At 51.1% G+C, this 16,907-nt stretch overlaps 9 protein-coding genes across 9 annotated transcripts; 5 read left to right on the top strand and 4 right to left on the bottom strand.

Moving 5' to 3' along the window:
• Positions 1 to 494: 494 nt before the first annotated feature.
• CCOS01_08905 (agmatinase) lies at positions 495 to 2,035 on the top strand (the record flags this gene model as incomplete). The annotated part of the gene is made up of 7 exons (XM_060457065.1): positions 495 to 585; positions 643 to 728; positions 784 to 951; positions 1,018 to 1,123; positions 1,190 to 1,316; positions 1,382 to 1,523; positions 1,577 to 2,035. 7 exons carry the CDS (start codon positions 495 to 497, stop codon positions 2,033 to 2,035), a joined length of 1,179 nt encoding a protein of 392 aa, XP_060311765.1.
• A 635-nt stretch (positions 2,036 to 2,670) lies between these two features.
• CCOS01_08904 (carboxylesterase) lies at positions 2,671 to 4,336 on the top strand (the record flags this gene model as incomplete). The annotated part of the gene is made up of 2 exons (XM_060457064.1): positions 2,671 to 4,227; positions 4,286 to 4,336. 2 exons carry the CDS (start codon positions 2,671 to 2,673, stop codon positions 4,334 to 4,336), a joined length of 1,608 nt encoding a protein of 535 aa, XP_060311764.1.
• A 1,577-nt stretch (positions 4,337 to 5,913) lies between these two features.
• CCOS01_08903 (uncharacterized protein) lies at positions 5,914 to 6,518 on the bottom strand (the record flags this gene model as incomplete). The annotated part of the gene is made up of 2 exons (XM_060457063.1): positions 5,914 to 6,234; positions 6,306 to 6,518. 2 exons carry the CDS (start codon positions 6,516 to 6,518, stop codon positions 5,914 to 5,916), a joined length of 534 nt encoding a protein of 177 aa, XP_060311763.1.
• Positions 6,519 to 7,379: 861 nt separating this feature from the next.
• CCOS01_08902 (uncharacterized protein) lies at positions 7,380 to 8,566 on the top strand (the record flags this gene model as incomplete). Its single annotated transcript, XM_060457062.1, has 6 exons — positions 7,380 to 7,584; positions 7,639 to 7,658; positions 7,712 to 7,745; positions 7,806 to 7,879; positions 7,954 to 8,327; positions 8,383 to 8,566. The coding sequence occupies 6 exons, from the start codon at positions 7,380 to 7,382 to the stop codon at positions 8,564 to 8,566; spliced, it is 891 nt and encodes a 296-aa protein (XP_060311762.1).
• A 602-nt stretch (positions 8,567 to 9,168) lies between these two features.
• CCOS01_08901 (uncharacterized protein) lies at positions 9,169 to 9,742 on the bottom strand (the record flags this gene model as incomplete). The annotated part of the gene is made up of 2 exons (XM_060457061.1): positions 9,169 to 9,469; positions 9,612 to 9,742. The coding sequence occupies 2 exons, from the start codon at positions 9,740 to 9,742 to the stop codon at positions 9,169 to 9,171; spliced, it is 432 nt and encodes a 143-aa protein (XP_060311761.1).
• A 50-nt stretch (positions 9,743 to 9,792) lies between these two features.
• On the bottom strand, positions 9,793 to 10,948 carry CCOS01_08900 (uncharacterized protein; the record flags this gene model as incomplete). The annotated part of the gene is made up of 2 exons (XM_060457060.1): positions 9,793 to 10,471; positions 10,530 to 10,948. The coding sequence occupies 2 exons, from the start codon at positions 10,946 to 10,948 to the stop codon at positions 9,793 to 9,795; spliced, it is 1,098 nt and encodes a 365-aa protein (XP_060311760.1).
• A 1,342-nt stretch (positions 10,949 to 12,290) lies between these two features.
• Positions 12,291 to 12,467, top strand: CCOS01_08899 (uncharacterized protein; the record flags this gene model as incomplete). Its single annotated transcript, XM_060457059.1, has 1 exon — positions 12,291 to 12,467. The coding sequence occupies one exon, from the start codon at positions 12,291 to 12,293 to the stop codon at positions 12,465 to 12,467; it is 177 nt and encodes a 58-aa protein (XP_060311759.1).
• A 126-nt stretch (positions 12,468 to 12,593) lies between these two features.
• Positions 12,594 to 13,121, top strand: CCOS01_08898 (uncharacterized protein; the record flags this gene model as incomplete). The annotated part of the gene is made up of 1 exon (XM_060457058.1): positions 12,594 to 13,121. One exon carries the CDS (start codon positions 12,594 to 12,596, stop codon positions 13,119 to 13,121), a length of 528 nt encoding a protein of 175 aa, XP_060311758.1.
• Positions 13,122 to 13,788: 667 nt separating this feature from the next.
• On the bottom strand, positions 13,789 to 16,821 carry CCOS01_08897 (spindle pole body component alp14; the record flags this gene model as incomplete). The annotated part of the gene is made up of 4 exons (XM_060457057.1): positions 13,789 to 13,815; positions 13,871 to 14,250; positions 14,305 to 16,519; positions 16,573 to 16,821. The coding sequence occupies 4 exons, from the start codon at positions 16,819 to 16,821 to the stop codon at positions 13,789 to 13,791; spliced, it is 2,871 nt and encodes a 956-aa protein (XP_060311757.1).
• Positions 16,822 to 16,907: the final 86 nt, after the last annotated feature.

The raw sequence follows: 16,907 nt of genomic DNA, 5'->3' as shown, positions 1-16,907 counted from the left end.
GACTACCATCAAACAACTTGACATGTTACCTCCCGGCTACATTTATATTTATACTCAAAGAACCTTGTAGATATTGGATTCACCATACTTTGAGGATATTCGCGACTCATTCGTCTAGCTCAAAGAGATAAGCCAACCTCTTATCTAAAGGCGCGCCTTAGCCCATGATAGCGCGTGAAACATCCCCAAAGATATCGGAGTCGACTTCCAGGAGTCGGCTTAACCGATGTGGGGGCCCTATTCCCGACCGTTGGAGCCGTCGGAGTCTCTTGCCCTTGATTAACTCTAATCGTCTCATAGGTGCATCAAGGCTTCAACCTATCGGCCTCGAATCGGCGTTGGTTCTCCTCACTACAGTCGTCATCTGAACATGCGCGCCTTGTCGGATATTATTTAAGCAAATCATACGATGAGCATCATACAAAAATGTCACCTACCAAAGCCAGATCTATTGCGAAACATTCAAGCCAAGAAAACCAATACTCACGTTCACTATGCGTCTTGCAGATGCAATCCTACTCTGCGCGGGTGCTGACCTTGCAGCTGCCCTAAATGTTGGCCCGAACTATCAATATCCCCTTGAAGGTATGTTCAGCTGTCTCGGCGGCTGTTTGCAAGGTTCTCAGCTAAGCTTCTCCCCAGATCTGGACAAAGATCTGCCCTTTTCCCAGCCTGTGACATTTGCGCACTTGGAATGGCAACGTTGTTTAGCGGAGTCGCATAATAAGGTATATTATGTGCAGCTCAATTGCCATGTGAGGTTTCATCTGACCCCGAGTCCAGCCTCTAGACATTGCCGTTCTGGGCTTTCCTTATGACACCTCTACTTCCTACCGTCCAGGCGCTCGCTTCGGCCCGAGAGGTATTCGGGCTGGATCGTCCAGGGAGAAGAAAGGGCGTAGTTATAACACCGTGTGGGAGGTTGATCCCTACGAACAGGGGCTGGAAATTGTGAGGGCTTATCTGACTGAACATCTTCATGGATCACGTAGCACTAACACAATGCCGCGGTGAAAGATCGACTGTGGAGACGTGCCCATCACGCCATTTGATGCCAGCCATGCGTTTAAGCAGATGGAACAGGCGTATCGACAGATTCTCTATCATCCGACCACCGATCAGAGTAAGTCCACTGATGTTGGCAACAACAGACATGCAAAGTAGTCACAACCGCTAACCTACATTCTAGATGAATGGGAACATCCCCGCATCATCAGCCTTGGAGGAGATCACTCTATAGTCTTGCCAATTCTTCGCAGTCTGAAGACAGTTTATGGTCCCATCTCCGTCATTCATCTCGATTCGCACCTTGACACGTAAGACTCCTCACATTCAGCACTACTGGCTTAAGTCATCAGCCACTAACAACACTCATGCGCAGATGGGATCCTTATGAAGGCTATACGGGAATCGTTTCGAACCAGTCTGCCATCACCCATGGAACCTTCTTCTGGCATGCGAGCCGGGAAGGGTGCATCAGCAAGGGCACCAGCGTTCATGGCGGTCTGAGGACCAAGCTCTTCGTGAGTAGCGACTCATTAGTTTTACAGTGATCAACTTATCTGACATAGTGCAGAGCCCGAAAGATTATGAAATTGACAGAGATGTTGTCGGATTCACCATAATTGAAGCTCATGAGATTGACGATATTGGCATGAGTGGCATCGTCAAGAAAGTCAGAGACGCAGTTGGCAATACGCCAGTGTATCTTTCCATCGACATTGATGGCAAGTTGGGACCGCCCCATCATGACGAATGTTTAACTAACAACGCTACAGTCCTCGATCCGAGCATTGCTCCAGCTACTGGAACGCCAGAGTCAGGCGGCTGGACAACGAGAGAGTTGAAGCGATTCCTCAAGGGTCTTGAAGGACTCAACCTGGTTGGTGCTGATGTCGTCGAAGTCAGCCCGCCTTATGACTCTGTGGCCGAGACAACTTCCGTCGCTGCCGCTGACTTGATTGTCGACATCCTGGCTGGCATGACGAAGAAGAAGACTTTTGATCCGCCCAGAAACGAGAAAGACGAGTTGTAGTCACTGCCTGTCAACAAGGAGAGAAACGCCAGTTACTCGCCGTAAAATCGTTGCGACAAAGTAGAGAATCTTGGCTGCTCGAGAAAGACGAGAAGAACCGGACTATTGAGGCCATGAGCTGACGATATTTTCGAAAAGCCAGTCATGTTTTTGCCCGCTCACCTCTCCCCTATTTGGCAAGTTAGCCGTGATGCCAGGGGGTTTGCTGACGGTGCTTATGGCGATTTACGTAACCTCGTCCTCCCCCCTGCTCCCTCAACCCAGTTGAATGTGAGGATGCCTGGAAGTGTGCAATTCATTACCATCAGCCCTATTGGAAAATATCATTCTAGGACGAGGGAAAATCAGAATCTGGGGAAGAGAAGTCCATCCAAACTTTGAAAAGAAGCATAAATGTGCCTAGGGCTAAACTCCCTAGAAGATCGCTGCAACATCACCGAAAATCCGTTGTAATGGGCTAATCCAGAACGGTCTTCAGTGGGGTTGACAAGGCCTCGAGGTCGTATTTTGTAATTAATATCCACCTTGAAGAAAACGGTGCTGGATAGCCATCTCCTTTTCTTCCGGGAATCCCATCGTGTCCATATGCATTTCACGTTCTCTACATCTTGAAGGTATTGGCCGATTGACACAATATGCACTTCAACGACATGTCGCCATCAGCTGCGGCCCTTGCCATGTTGTTCTCTGGCTTGATGCCCTCGGTCCTTGCAAGCACTTGCAGCAACGCAACTCAATCTGCGCCTCACGCCCGTATATCCCAAGGTCTGGTCAAGGGATTCCATGATGCAAGTTGCAACTCGGTATTCCTAGGCATCCCATTCGCTGCCACAACAGCTGGCGAAAACCGATGGAGGGCGCCGCAAGATGTGTCAAAGTCCAACGCTACCTTGATCGCAACCTCACATGGTCCTACTTGCCCTCAAGCGATTTCCGGCACTCTCTACAGCCACCAAGATGAGGACTGCCTCAACCTCAACATCTGGGCACCCTCGACGGGCGAGAACTTGCCTGTGTTCGTGTACATGTATGGAGGCGCAATGGTCACTGGTTCCAGCAGCAATCCTCAACTTCAAGGGTCCAACTTTGCCCGCAACGGTGTGATATACGTCAACTTCAATACCCGCGAGAGTATCTTTGCCTCGCCGCACTCGTCGGAGCTCAGCGAGACGTTTCCCGAGGAATCACAAAACTTCAGTATTTTGGACGTCGAAAAGGCACTTGACTGGGTCCGTGACAACATCCATGCGTTCGGAGGCAATCCCGATCACATTGTGTTCGGCGGTCACTCGTCCGGAGCAGTTCAGGTCGATCACTACCTCTGGAACCACCCAGATTCGTGGCTCAAGGGAGCAGTGCAGATGAGTGCGAATGCCATGTCTGGACCAGGATACGCGCCAGTCAACCAAGGACTCGACGCCGTAGCGGCTGAGGCTGGCTGTCCGAAGGCAGGGGATAACCAAGTCAAGTGCCTGCGAAGTGTCGACACGTACGCTTTCCAGACAGCTGACTTCAACTCGACCTTCAACACGTGGTTCACTCCCGTCATTGATAACGTCACAAGGCACTCTGATTATGCTGCAAGGTTTGCGGCCGGCCAGTATGCATCACACGTGCCCCTCCTTACGGGAACTTCTGATGGTGAGGGCACCATCTTCAGCCTGGTGTATGGCGCCGAAAACAGCAACTTCAGCTCTTGGATCAACACTTTCGATGCAGATAGTGCACACATTGAAGACGACGTTCTGCTAGCGGCGTATAATGCTTCCGATTACGAGACAGAGTCTCTCAGAAGTGGTGCCCAATATGGTGACGCCCGTTTCAACTGCGCCGTCGACTATCTGCTTGACCTGCGCAGTGCCAAGCAAGACACCTGGGTCTATAGATTCTTCGGAGCTTACGACAACGTGGTTGGGGTTCCGGGCACGGCACCCACACACGGAACCGAGGTGCCCTTCTTCCATGGAGGCAACGAGTGCTTCGATTCACTTACGGGCGTAACTGAGGCACAGCAGGCGTTGGCTGATTCCATCCATGGTTGGTTCGTGGACTGGATCAAGAACCCGGCTGCCGGGCCTGGATGGGCCAAGGGGTCACCTCAGTCCGGGCCTTTGGTCAAGCTCGGAGTCCCTGGGGACGAGTTGTCTGCCATTCAGGGGTTGACCGGCGATTTCAATGCTCGCTGCAAGTCGGTACGTATCCTGCAATATATTACTTCCTGTATAAGACATCTTACTGATCACATTTCAGGTCTACGCACCTGCATTTCCCAAGTACCCGGTCATTCAGTCTCCTCTCTGAGTAGTGTTCTGGCGTACCTGAGCATGCAATTTCAGCACCGGCTCCGGAGATGGAGGCAGGACTTCGGAAATATTAATGAAGAGGGCTAGATCGCGAGCATGTATGCATTTCTGATGATACTTAGACTGCGCTGTTCATGTACCTACTGAGTTCGAAGCTACCACATCTTCCTTCTTTTAGAACAGTAGACCCGAAAGCGTCATGTTGCAGCAACCTAAATTTGCCCATACAGCTGCGTCTTTCACTTATAGGCTATAGCAGATCACATCGTGACATTATTCTCGCTTCCAGTACACAGGGTGGCAGGCTTCTTAGAGAACTGATTATTCTGTTCATGGTCTGTGGAGAAACCAGATGAGCACCGAAGATCCTTTAGGAGCCGGTACCCTGCCACAATGCATCGCGAGCTTCCGACCCAGCAGCATAATAGGAGAGGGGACAGTCACTGGGTCTATCTCTCGGCTAAGTAACGAAACTAGTGTGATTATCTTTGTGACAGTTGAAATCCAATCTACAAGGTTGATTCAAACGTATGAGTCCTCTGTTTTTCTACTTCACCGTGATTTGAGCCATCAGAGCACTCCTCACATGCGAGTACCTTGTTGCAAGTACTGCCTCCTGGTTCAAGCACAAATTTGACGACAGATAGGTACTAGATGGACATGGACCCTGGTCACCTGCTGCTCAAGTATACTGACGAGCCTCCTCTTTGCTCGTATCTGTGTTCTTGGGATTGTTCTTTTGCTAGATGGCTACGTATATCTAACTTGGCTGACGCTCTTGTTTGTCATATCCGAAAGCTGATGTACTACGACTGCCCTCATTTGTTTTCTTTCTTTCTTTTTTCTCTACTCAGTAACCATACGGAATGTATCCGTATCTATGAGCAGACATTGATGGTCCCCGGTACAAAAGGCTGGTGAAATAGAAATGACCCTGGTTCCAACAGAAAACGGTCTGCCAGGGGTTTACGTGGTCCTTGTCCGCATGCAGAATCGAAAGACACTCCACACCCTTCACTATCCCATGCGGAAAGACTTTCCGAGAGGTCCCCTTGCAGACTCCATTTACTCTTATACGCAGTGATGGAATTGGCCTTGATCCCCACGACCCTTGCTGAAGAGCCCAACCGGAGAGACGGATATGGCCTCCGTCGCCGCGGATCCACTTCCGCCCGGGGGTACGACGGTAAAGTGGGATATAACTTCGACCGCATATGACCCGTCATATTTGATGCTTTGATTTAACAACAACCAACAGCACATTCTCCCAGTTCAGAACATATTCCGCAAAGCTGCCGGGAGCCTTGTTGCCACTATCGCCAAGATCCTACAAGTCATTTCTCATCAAAGAAAAGAGAGAGGAATTGGCAGCACATTGCCAACGAGCAAGATTCACATGAATGGCAAGTAGACTTGCGGATGACACGCGGCCAAGTGATGTACCAAAATTGAAGAACCAACACATCTACTGAATTATTACATGTACTTGGGTCTCCGGTAAAATTACTCTATACGGCAGGTTCCTCTCTCTTGCAGAATTTAAGTTGAGATAACTGGTGGATTTCCACCCAGGGCCTACAGGTACGACTCAAAGATTTTCTGAAACTTTTCCCGCGTAGCCTGACTTCCTACCCACACATCCTGCTTCCCATCAACGATCTCGATGTCGGTACCAACAAATGTTGCGACCATGCCGTTACCAAAAGCACCCTTGTCGATGAAGACATGTTCGTCAGGCTCAACAACAGCAAGGTAGTAAGGGTGAGAAAGCATTGCCGTGAGGATCGCGGGAGACTTGTACAGGAACATGGCAATGCCGTCAAAGTCAACGGGGACGGTGGATGCCGGCACGGTTGAACCTGCCTCGGTGGGAAGAATCTGGCCCCCGACTTGGATCTATGACAGAATCAGTTTATGCTCATTGCCGGCTCGCAGCAATGCAAAAGCCAAGGCTACAATTTACAAACCTGCTGGTAACGCGTGATGTTGAAGTGCACAGCCAAGGGGGCGACCTTGGGGGCGTGCTGGGTCTGCCAGTAGTCCCAGAATTGCTCCTGGGTCAGGTTGGTCGCTCGCTTGACGTAGGTGACCATCTGAGCCTGCCCAGTGTTTGAGCATGCGGCCATGCCGCTGGCGATCAGCGTGGCTGCGATGGTGAGCGGGACGGAGAGGCGGACCATCTTGGCTGATATTAGGTTGAAGATGAGAGTGAGAAAGGATGAAGAGGTGCCCGGGTACCTGGACTTGATTTGTGTCTCCTGGGGTTTCAGAAAGAAAGAATGGAATGGATCTGAGCCTTTATGTCTTTCAATCTTGGGTGGGTTCCTGGCCGGGGCTCCAGTTCAGGTTGTCAGAATCCAATATTGTTCACAACACCATGCTCCATTAAGATTGGGTTTCAAGGGTTGCTATTGTTTGCGTCGTTTGCATGATGAGTATCTCATGGTTCCGTTCTCGCGGTTGATCGATAGAGCGTCTAGACTCGCGGCCCAGAATCTACCAACTGTGCTACTCATGCTCTCACAGGACGGTCATTCGATCCATTCCGGTTGAGAACGCAAGGGTTTGAGTAACCAGGTATCAGACCGGTCCGGATGTTCAACTCACATTGGTGAAATTTGCTGCATGTAGGCAGCCCTGTCCTGCATTTCTTGGCCATCTGTTGTGTGAGAGTGCAGGCCAAGGTCCATCCGAAAGCCAGGGCCCATGCAGTTCTCCAGGCCAGGGCCGGTCCTCGTGTTGGTTGACAGAAAACGGGAATGTGATAGCTCAGCCCGCCTCAGAGTCTTTTCCAGTCGCATCAGTCATGTTTAATATAATTCAAAGAGCAAATCCTCGTCATTTTCCGTGATAAGGTTAGCACAATGAAAAAAGAGCTCAAGCAGATCAGAGGATGGAATGTGCACATGTTTAAATATTGAGGGTCGCAGCTGTTTGTTCGCGTAGTATGCAGGGATGAATTTGTCGCCAGTCTGTCTTTTCTGATTTTCCATCTTCTCTTCCCTTGGCCTTTTGAAGACCGTCAACACTTGGTCATTCTCATGGCCGAGTTTCCGATCACTAATGGCACCACAACTGTCATCAAGGCCCCCGAGGGCTACTTGGTAGACTTTGAGCATCCGCAGCAACAGAAAGTGCTCGAACACTACCTGGTATTCGGTATCTTGGGGCCCTTGGCATTTTTGACTCTGGTCCAGAGATTCTACACAAAGTTCTGTCTATCCGATGGCCCAAAGATCGACGATTGTGAGTGACTTGGCACCACACAACCATGCTGTTATTGACATTCATTCCCCACAGTTCTGATATTCTTCGCATGGGTAAATATCTGACATACTGCTATCTGAACCCGAAGGAAACTGATTCTCTCAAGGTTTGTTCTATTGTCATGCAGTCGGTGCAGATATGTAAGATGCTATACCTTCAGGTTCTCGGGGCTCGATCAAGACACTGACATCGTACTTCAGGGTCTATATCGATAGGGGGTTTGGGTCACCACGCCTTCGAGATGTCCATACAGATATACGAGAAGCATATGCTGGTGAGTGTTCCGGTCGATGTCGAAATGGATGCTGTCGATGTCAATTTGCCTTCAATTCTGACGTATCCCCACAGAGCTCTTATATTGTTGCCCCTGTGTTTATCACCTGCAACGGCTTGACGAAAACCTCACTTTTGACCGCCTACCTCAATATTTCACCCCAGAGGTGGTACCGAAACGCAATCTTGACAGCCATTGCGATGGTTTCTGCATACACTATCATTATCGCATCACTTCTCCTTTTCCACTGCCAACCGATTCGCACAAACTGGGACCCGTACACCTCCGGAACATGTCTAAACTCAGCAGTACTTTACATGGCCATCGCCGTTTCCAATATTGTTTCTGACGTCGTCCTTTTCATCATACCAATACCCATGGTTCTTCGCTTGCAGATGCGGCCGGCTGTCAAAGTGGGAGCCGTGCTTATGTTTGGCGTTGGATCCATGTATGTATACCATATTCCAGCCGTCTGAGGGGAAACATACTGATCCCCTTTCCAGAACTGTCACAACATCTGTCGTCCGCATGGTTTACTTGCAGTCGCTCCTTTCATCCAATGATATCCCATGGGTAGCAGCCCCTGCAAATGTCTGGTCGTACGTCCTCAACCCTGTCTTCTTCCAAAGTCCTCCATTTGCCATACTTTTAACTCATGACTTCCCGCTCACAGTTTCGTCGAGGTGAATCTATTCATAATATGTGGCTCAATGCCTACCCTACGCAGATTCTTCAGGGCAATGGCACCTAAATTGATCGCCTCGGAGGGATCGAGAGTGAAGGAAAGCACGCATGCCAGTGTCTCTCGAGGGCCGCGCAGCAGATACTCACAGTTCGACGTTGAGATGGAGAGCCTTTCCAGTGAAAGCGGAGTTTTGGAGGAAAGCAAACAGCGCAAATCAAAAGCGGGAAATTGATTTGATAGAATTTCTATCGTCGATAGCCTTCGATGCAAGCCACCGAATTCGAAATTTCGAATCTCCCTATAAGGTCTGGTATCTCAATTCTATGAGATCCTCCAATTTCAGTATAATCTTTGATCAATCCACATTCGACCGACAACGCCCTAGCCCACAGCTCTCTTCCTGATTCCGTGACGATCTGATTACTTTTCCTTGCTTAATACTCAAGGATGCCCTTGCTGAATAGGTAATTTGTTTCCTGTCAGTCCTCTCTATTCGATCGTAACCTTGGATAGTTGAGGCGAGGTGGGGGCTTCGAGCAAGTTCCTTAGGCCTCTACGATTCGCAGCTATAATGGCCTGCGCGGAACTTGATTAGCTCATTATCTTATGGAATCAATGCCCCTAGCATGGAGCCTACCTGTGCGAGCAGTTGTCCAACGCTCATTGGGTGTTGCACATCACAATACAACACTTTTATTCTTAGATCAAGGAAGAATTTCGCGATACGTCCCAACTCAGCATCGCCATGCGGTGCTCCACGGTTCTTAGACGTCCCCACCAGAAAACAAAGGGCGTCTGGTCGCGCTCTGGAAACCTCGTTCGCTAGGTCTTGGATTTCGACCCGCGCCGCGCTGTCCACGCCTACAAGAAACAAGAACGCGTCTTCACTTTTGTATGACTGTTGCCTGAGAGAGCGATCATCTGCTAGTCCTGTTGTATCGTGTAGTTCAAGGCCCAGTATTTCACCACGCACACTATCCATGTCAATAGAGAATTCACGGCCCGTTTTGACAGACAAGATTTTTTGGTGTTGCCAAAGACACGTACCGTACTGCGTATCGAGAATAGTGAGTACGCGTGGGGATATGTACATCTTTTTCGAGCTTTAACCATGGTGTTGGGTTGATGAAAGTGTTGATCATCTCACTATTAAGCGCTTTGGAGTCCCCGACTATCATGATACTACGAGTTTCAGCATAAAACCGATTTGCAGAGAGAGATCAGGTACTCACGTGAAAGTTGTCAATCCTTCTTGTTGAATTTCGGGCTCTCTGTACGCGACGTCGTCAGACTTATCAAATTTGAAAGACAACGTCCCTGCCAATCTTTCGCCCCTAATGGGAGCTCGTGACAGTGAGTCGCTGCACTCAAATGGATTGGATCGAGTCTGCTCTTCCATAGATTGACGGTTCATCAAAAGACCTGAAAATGTTGACCCCGGTGCAATTTTATTGATATCCTTGAGAGTAATTGGCAATCTAAACGCTGACACGATGGAAATGTCGCCGATGGTGAGACCAGAGAGCATACTCCAAGCGCTTGTCGGGGCGTTGGATGTTGTGAAAGAGGATCTGTCTGTTTCGCGGTCTTGGGCCCGTTTATAAACCCTCGATTGACCCAAGTCGAGCTCGAAATTCCTTTTTGATAGCGTCATGATCATCGATCCCTCTAAAGACTCGGGGGTCCGAAAGGCGGCTGAAGGGGTTCTGTGGATAACACTTTGGGTAGACACAGGTCTGCTAGTTATTGAGGACGCGTTGTCCATGAACTTGACGGATCTAGTGTCCCACGACTTTCCGTTGTCGAGCAGCTTCAATTGTTCGGCTAGTGTTCGGTTTTGCTGAAGAATTTCGTCCACTTTGGCCAACATGGTGATTTGAGAGCGACTTGCTTCTTCTTGAGTCTTGCTATGACATGATAAATAAATCTTCATATACCTAGTGCCTTTGGTTGTCTACTACTCACCAATTGAGAAGTGTGATCATCACAGCCAATGTTGACTTCTGAGACTCCAACCGGGGAAGAAGAGCTAGAATCTTCTTTTCGTGCCACAGCGCCCATTTCATCCGAGACCGCAACCCATCCTGCTGGCACACAATGGTTTCGAGTTTTGAAAGTGTTAGAACGGAGTGTGTGATGACAATGGAGAGGTGATCGAGCTGGATCATGTTTTTGCGGGAACTGGGGAAGGTGTCGAGGGAGTGAAGCAGCTCGTGGACAGAAGACAGAGTCATTTTTGTCTCTTCAATAAGTTGAAACATTTGTATCGCAGACTCGGGGGCATCGATCGCGCTGGAGACGAAATTGAAGGTGGCGTTGTACACTTTGACCGCCGTGGCCAGCAATCCAGCAACCGAGCCAGCGATACTGAGAGGGTCAGCCATTTTGGCCACTCTAATTGACAGATGATACCTGAAAGAGACGGGAGCGACTCTAGAAGAAGACGTTTGGAAGAAGTGATGCTGTCATGGGATGCCCGCATTGAGATGCTGGTCACCAGAATTTACGAGAAAGGAAACGCCCCGGCAAAACAACTTCTAGGGATCGAGGCTTCCAAATTTCTCAGCTTCGTATCATCCCAGTCGTTGGTTATGCCTGGCGCCAGGCGAGATGGAGGCTTAGGCGCGCTTACCCCTGGCCAGATAACAAGGCAGACCTGCAGGTCAGCTTTTTGGTTAATTTCGCCCACATCCATTACTGGCTCATTATGCTGGAACTAGCAGACAGGCCTAGGTGGGCGCCTTGAAGGCTGCATACTGGCGAACCACATCTGCGGAAAAAGCCTTGTGATGATTTGCAAAAAGCAATGTAATTTTCATTAGCAACTACACCGCCACACCTCAGCCTTTGAAGATCGCGAACGCATATGACCGTAATGGAGTTCACACTTTTGATGATTCTCACTTCCGTTGAAGTGACATCTTTCTCGGTCGTACCACTGTTTGAACGGCAGTGGGCTCAGAAAGGCCTCATGAGCTACTGCTACATGTGTCAATATCACCAGAACACTCTGAGCAACCAGCTAACATTGTCCGGAGATCAATTTTGTTATAATATGATATTAATTGTATTTTTTGGGATGAAGTTTTTTTTTCGAGATATGGTGATGACTGTTTTGATTGCCTTGAAAAGTCCAACCGGCCAACTCAATAACCAGGCTTGCGCCAGAGTTCCGTCGTAGCAACAAGGGAAAGGGGAGATTTTTCGCCAAAACTGAGGATCAAGCATTTGAGGCTGAAAGCTTGGTCAAGTGCAACTAACTGTAGTAAACTAGGAGCACAATTCAACGTCGGCTCGCAACTTATCGCCCGCATCAGGCGGGGCCGTAAACCCGGCGTCCACTCTCGGCTCCCGAACCAAGCTTTCTCACCCGGACTTCCTGACGTCAAAGCTCCTCCCTCCTCACACAATGACAAAGTCAAACAGTCCACCGATAACTAAAGTAAGGGAACCCCCACCGACTTCCAAAACCTTCCAACACGCTCAACGCTCCGAAACCACACACATGAGTTCGAAAGTTGGTCTGATGTTCCCGCCACACGATGACCTCACCTAAATCCCCAGGCAACCGTCAAGAACCTTTCGCAAACCCCTCTCTTGAGCCCACGACCCCCGGCCTTCGAGAAGACACTCACTACCTTGCTGTGCAGGATGTATACCTCTTGAACTTACCGACTAACCTTTCCCCGGCAGTCTGCAGCCAGAAGGTGTCAAAACTGGCAGTCAATGACACTTGACACCGTTGTGGCCCGCACGTACGCACGCGGCACGCCCGCACCACACCGCACAGGTGCAAGTTGTTTGGACTGTTCTTGCGATCCCCTCTTTTTCCCGATCCCAACTTTGATGCAGCCGGTGGAATCATGGAGGAAAAGCTTCTTTCGTCTTCGGTGGGTGGTATAAGTCCCCAGACTCTGGAACCCCCCCACCGCCTCACCATCCAAGTCCAAGACACCGCAACAGTTGTCATTGTCACTCGACTCTGAAGCCATCATCATAACAACCACACAACTAAAACACCACAAAACAATGCATCTAACAACATCTCTCCTCACCCTCCTCCTCCCAACAACCCTCGCCCTCCCCACCGCAAAAGACAACAAAGTCTTCGCCCCAACCCCCGACTCACCACCCCCCCACGACCTCGGCATCCACACGGGCAAAATCGGCGTAGACAACGTCGACCTCTCCGCCCTACGCGTCGATCCCGTCCGCGTCATCAGCAGGATCAAGTCATCGTCACAATTCACCTCGTCTCTCCTCACAAAACGTCGAGACGTGCTTCTCGAGGAACATGATGGGCGGATCAATATCGCGAAAGATAAACGCTCGCACATTCAGGTTGATCCGGTCGAGGTGAATGTTCACATTATGAGGCCTTCGGTTCATACGATGCCTGTTGGTGGGAAGAGTGCCAAGATGGAGGAGGCGCAGAGGGAGACGGGGAAGGGAGAGAGTGAGGCTGTGAAGGACATGGAACCGAAGCCCAAGTACATTCCAAAGTTCATGCTGGATTATAGTACGGCTGGGTGGTTTAGGCATTTTATTCGATTCTAAAGGTGCGGCTCCATATTGGCTTGAGGAGTCGAGTTGGGACAGTCAGGCTTGGTTGAGGGCTGTCTCGACTTGGATTTCTCGGCTACTACGCAACATTCACTTCTTCCTATCTTTCTTGGCTTGGTCAGCGAGGAATTTGTGTACATTAAGCTTGGGTGGTGTATCGTCGTGTACCTCGCGATTTGAAGGGTGGTTTTGATGTTTGGGCGCATTGGAGAACTGGATGGGAATAAGTGACAGGTTTCTAGTCAACTACCACTGATAACAATCTTTACCTTTTAGTTAAGTACGATGCTAACGGTGCGATGAGATCGAGAATGACACGCTTGCAACTGCCAAAGGTATCATGCTTCCATAGTGACTGGTATCGCAGACTCTTATTCATAATCATCGTTAATTAAGTACACTCGCGCCCCTCGAGGTTATACAAGCGAGCCGACAATAGAGGTGAAAATGCATAACTCATACAGACGGAAATTACCTATCCCAACTGCAGGCCGGAGATAAGGTATGGGGTATGCTTCCGACGCCAGTGATATGCAACCAAGAACACGCAGGATTTCCCCCCTTTGAACCGTGACCATTACGGACCCCAAACAAAACCCCTCTTCATGTTCACGTCAGTATCCAGCGGGCCATCTGGCACCGGGTGGTTCGGCCGTCGAGCTCAAGGACGGGCAAATCCTTGTTTCGCCTAAGAATTGTTAGTGATGGGAAACAGATTATACCAGATCAAGATGACAACTGACCTTCATTTGTTCAATCCTGGCTTTCAGTTGGCTGGTCACTTCAGCTGCACGCTTCCAGCTTTCCACACCGTTGTTATTCGAGTTCATGCCACCGCCTCCACCGCCGCCGCCAGACGAGTATGACGGTGCCGGTATATCATCAACGGGGGTGGCCGCAGAACTCCTGTAGCCTCTAGCAGGGCTGCCACGTCCGGAAGATGCACTGCCCGTATACCTAAGCTCGGGACTGAGTGCCTTTGAGCGAGGGTAGTGATGGTCTCCGTTCTCCTTCTCCTCAGACATGTTGCTGGCGTAACTAACACGGTTGTGTCGAGCAGAAGATGAACCGTAGGATGCGTCGCGGTAGATACCGGCGTCGTCGTGCGTAGGCGAAGCAAGACCTGCGATTACATCAGTACATGAACACTCACTGAAAGAAGAAGCTGCTATCTTACCTGGGCTGCCCATGCCTGTCCTTGAGTTCAGGGCCTCGGCGTGGTTGAGCGCTCTCTTAAGGCGATCCAGCTCCCGTCTGAGGCGATCGTTCGTCGACTCCGTGGCCTCTGCATCACTTCTTGCACGAACCAACTGCGTCTCCTTGGCCTTGATGCTGAGGACATCACGGGTATGGTCTTCAATCAAACCCGCATTTTGGTTCTTCAACTCTTGAATCTCAGACATGTACTTGCTCCTTTCATGCCTCATTTCCTCCACTTGGCGTGTCAGGCGCTCGTTTGCCGATCTGAGTTCTTCGAGTTCAGCCCGCTCCATTGCCGTGAGTCCGCTGGAAGGCGGCGGCGATGCAGGAGGCATCTGAACAGGAGCGGCAGCAGGTTTCGCAAGAGATCGTCCTGCAAGACCACCTCTGCCAAGGCCAATGCGAGGCTGAGGCGGGGGAGGAGCAGGCTCATCATCGTCGGGCATAATTGGTGCGGCAGCAGGGCGTCGAGGGGATCCGGCCGCCGCTGGTGCACCGAGAGGGCGCTTGGATTTGAGGCCGGCCAAGCCCGACGGCTTCGGCATGCCCATCTTGGTGCCTGCGGGTTTGGGACGAGATGAAGCTTGTGGGGAGAGGGGTTCCGGGTCGGCGGGCGGCGGAGCGCTTGCCGCCGGCATGGCCGGTCTCTTCATGCCCAGGGGCTTCTTCCCTCCGACGACCTTCTTCGGGGGCGGTGCCTTGGCAGCTGGCGGGGGTGCCTTCGGCTTCTCCTTTGCCTTGACTTCAGCCGTCTCGAAGAATTCTTTGATTTTCGTCTTGCGGATATCATCTAGGCCTTCCATGTGCGGACCCATACCGCGCTCGCCAATGATCTTCATGACAGTGCCCAAAATCTCAGCACCGCCTGAACGGAGGCCCTCGCTGGACTCGGTCAACAGTTTCTTGCCTGCCTCGACAATGGACGCGATCTCGGGCTTGCTCGGCACATCGCGTGTCGTTCTGAGGCAACGAATCAAGAACTTCATGGTGCCCTCCTTGATCTGGGGGTTCTTGTGGACGAGGTAGGTATTGATGTCCTCAAGACAGTCAGTCAGACTTGTAGCCAGGAAGACTTGGTCAAGCGCAGCGCCGAGAGCATCTGCCACCGTTGCCTTCTTCTCCTTCAAGCGTTCCATGATGGGTTGCATCACAGTAGTGCGGTGTTTTGCGTAGCCTTGCCGCAATCCCTTGGCCAAGACCTCGATACACTGCGCGGCTTGAGTCACAACAGCAACGTTGGCGTCCTTCATGCACTTTGCCAGCCCTCGGTTGATCTCGTTGAAGTCGCCGTCCTTGATTCTTGGCACGTTGATTGCCGCGTAGAGACCTTCCACTGCTTCCTTTCTCTCCTTCCATTTGGACGAGGCCAAGGCTTCGTTAAAGTTGGCGGGGATCTTGCCAAAGACATCCTGGGGTTCCGCCAGGTCGAAGGCGTCCATCTCGGCTGGTTCCTCGCCGTAGTCTCCACCATCATCGTACTCGTCGTCGGCTCCGGGTGGGGGCGCACGTGCCATGGCGGCTTGTTGTGAGCGCAAGAATCGTTCTTGCTTCGGAGCTGGCTCGGCCTTGATCTTTTCGAATTGCGCCTCGAGGTCGGTCTGCTGAGTGGGTTTCAAGTCGCCCCAGAACATGGGCTTCATGGCTTCGCGCAGCCATCGGTAGAATTCGACGGCAAGGTTCGTCGCGGCAGCACGGACATTCTTGTCGGCATGACCAAATGCCTTGGGGAGGACCTTCAACACGGGCTTGGGGTCGACGGTCTTGCATCCGAAGTTGTGGTAGATTGCGGTCAGGGCGGTAATAGCCGCGGCGACAACCTTTGGTTGCTTGTTGGCAAGCGCCGGGATAATCTCTTCGATGACTGGGGCGGCAACATCGAGTTCGACGAGTAGTAGAAGGGCTTCGAGAGATGACTCCTTGGCAGCGGCACGCGTTGACGGCAAACCCTTTTCACAGATAGGCCCTATCGTAGTTCCGCGCGTCCTTGTGCAGTGTTCCTTTCCTCCGAATTTGAGAAACGCGCAGTACGCCGCCAGACCATCTTGTTGGGCAGCAACGTTGGAATCGGCGACGGCGCCTTTCCAGAGGCCCGAGTCGGAGAGGAAGGGTCTGAAGGCATTGTCGTACTCGTCGGCAGTAGCAGCGAAGGCTTTTGCGGCGTCTTCATAGGCCTGCTTTCTGACTTTCCAAACCTGCGGCGCGTCAGCGCATCAAACACGGCGCAGCAGAGGCGGCAACGTCATACCTTGTGGGTAAACCTATCCTGGAGGGGAAGGGAGCTAAAGTCTTCTTCTTCAGCCATCGGAATGGAGGCTTGCTGGCGGGGTGTAGTAGGGGTTGGTTTGGGTGGTGGAGGGGTTGGAGTAGGAGGAGGAGGAAGAAGAGCTGAATCGGGGGTGCAGTTCTCCTTGTCGTGGATGTCTGGCTTTCTGAAGCTAGCTACACGTCTGATTAGCCTCGACAGGGAACGAGTATGTTTGAGATGACGGTCCATATTGAGGAAGGAGGACAGTCAGAAGCTGCAGAACGCAATGGTATGCAGGCTGCCGGCAGCTGCAGGCGCAGTGACTGGCGATGTCT

The sequence above is a fragment of the Colletotrichum costaricense genome (assembly GCF_030867565.1).
Source record: "Colletotrichum costaricense strain IMI 309622 chromosome Unknown Scaffold_9.1, whole genome shotgun sequence".
NCBI lineage: Eukaryota > Fungi > Ascomycota > Sordariomycetes > Glomerellales > Glomerellaceae > Colletotrichum > Colletotrichum costaricense.
Note: the sequence above shows the minus strand (reverse complement) of the source record. Positions and strands in the feature narration are given on the sequence as shown.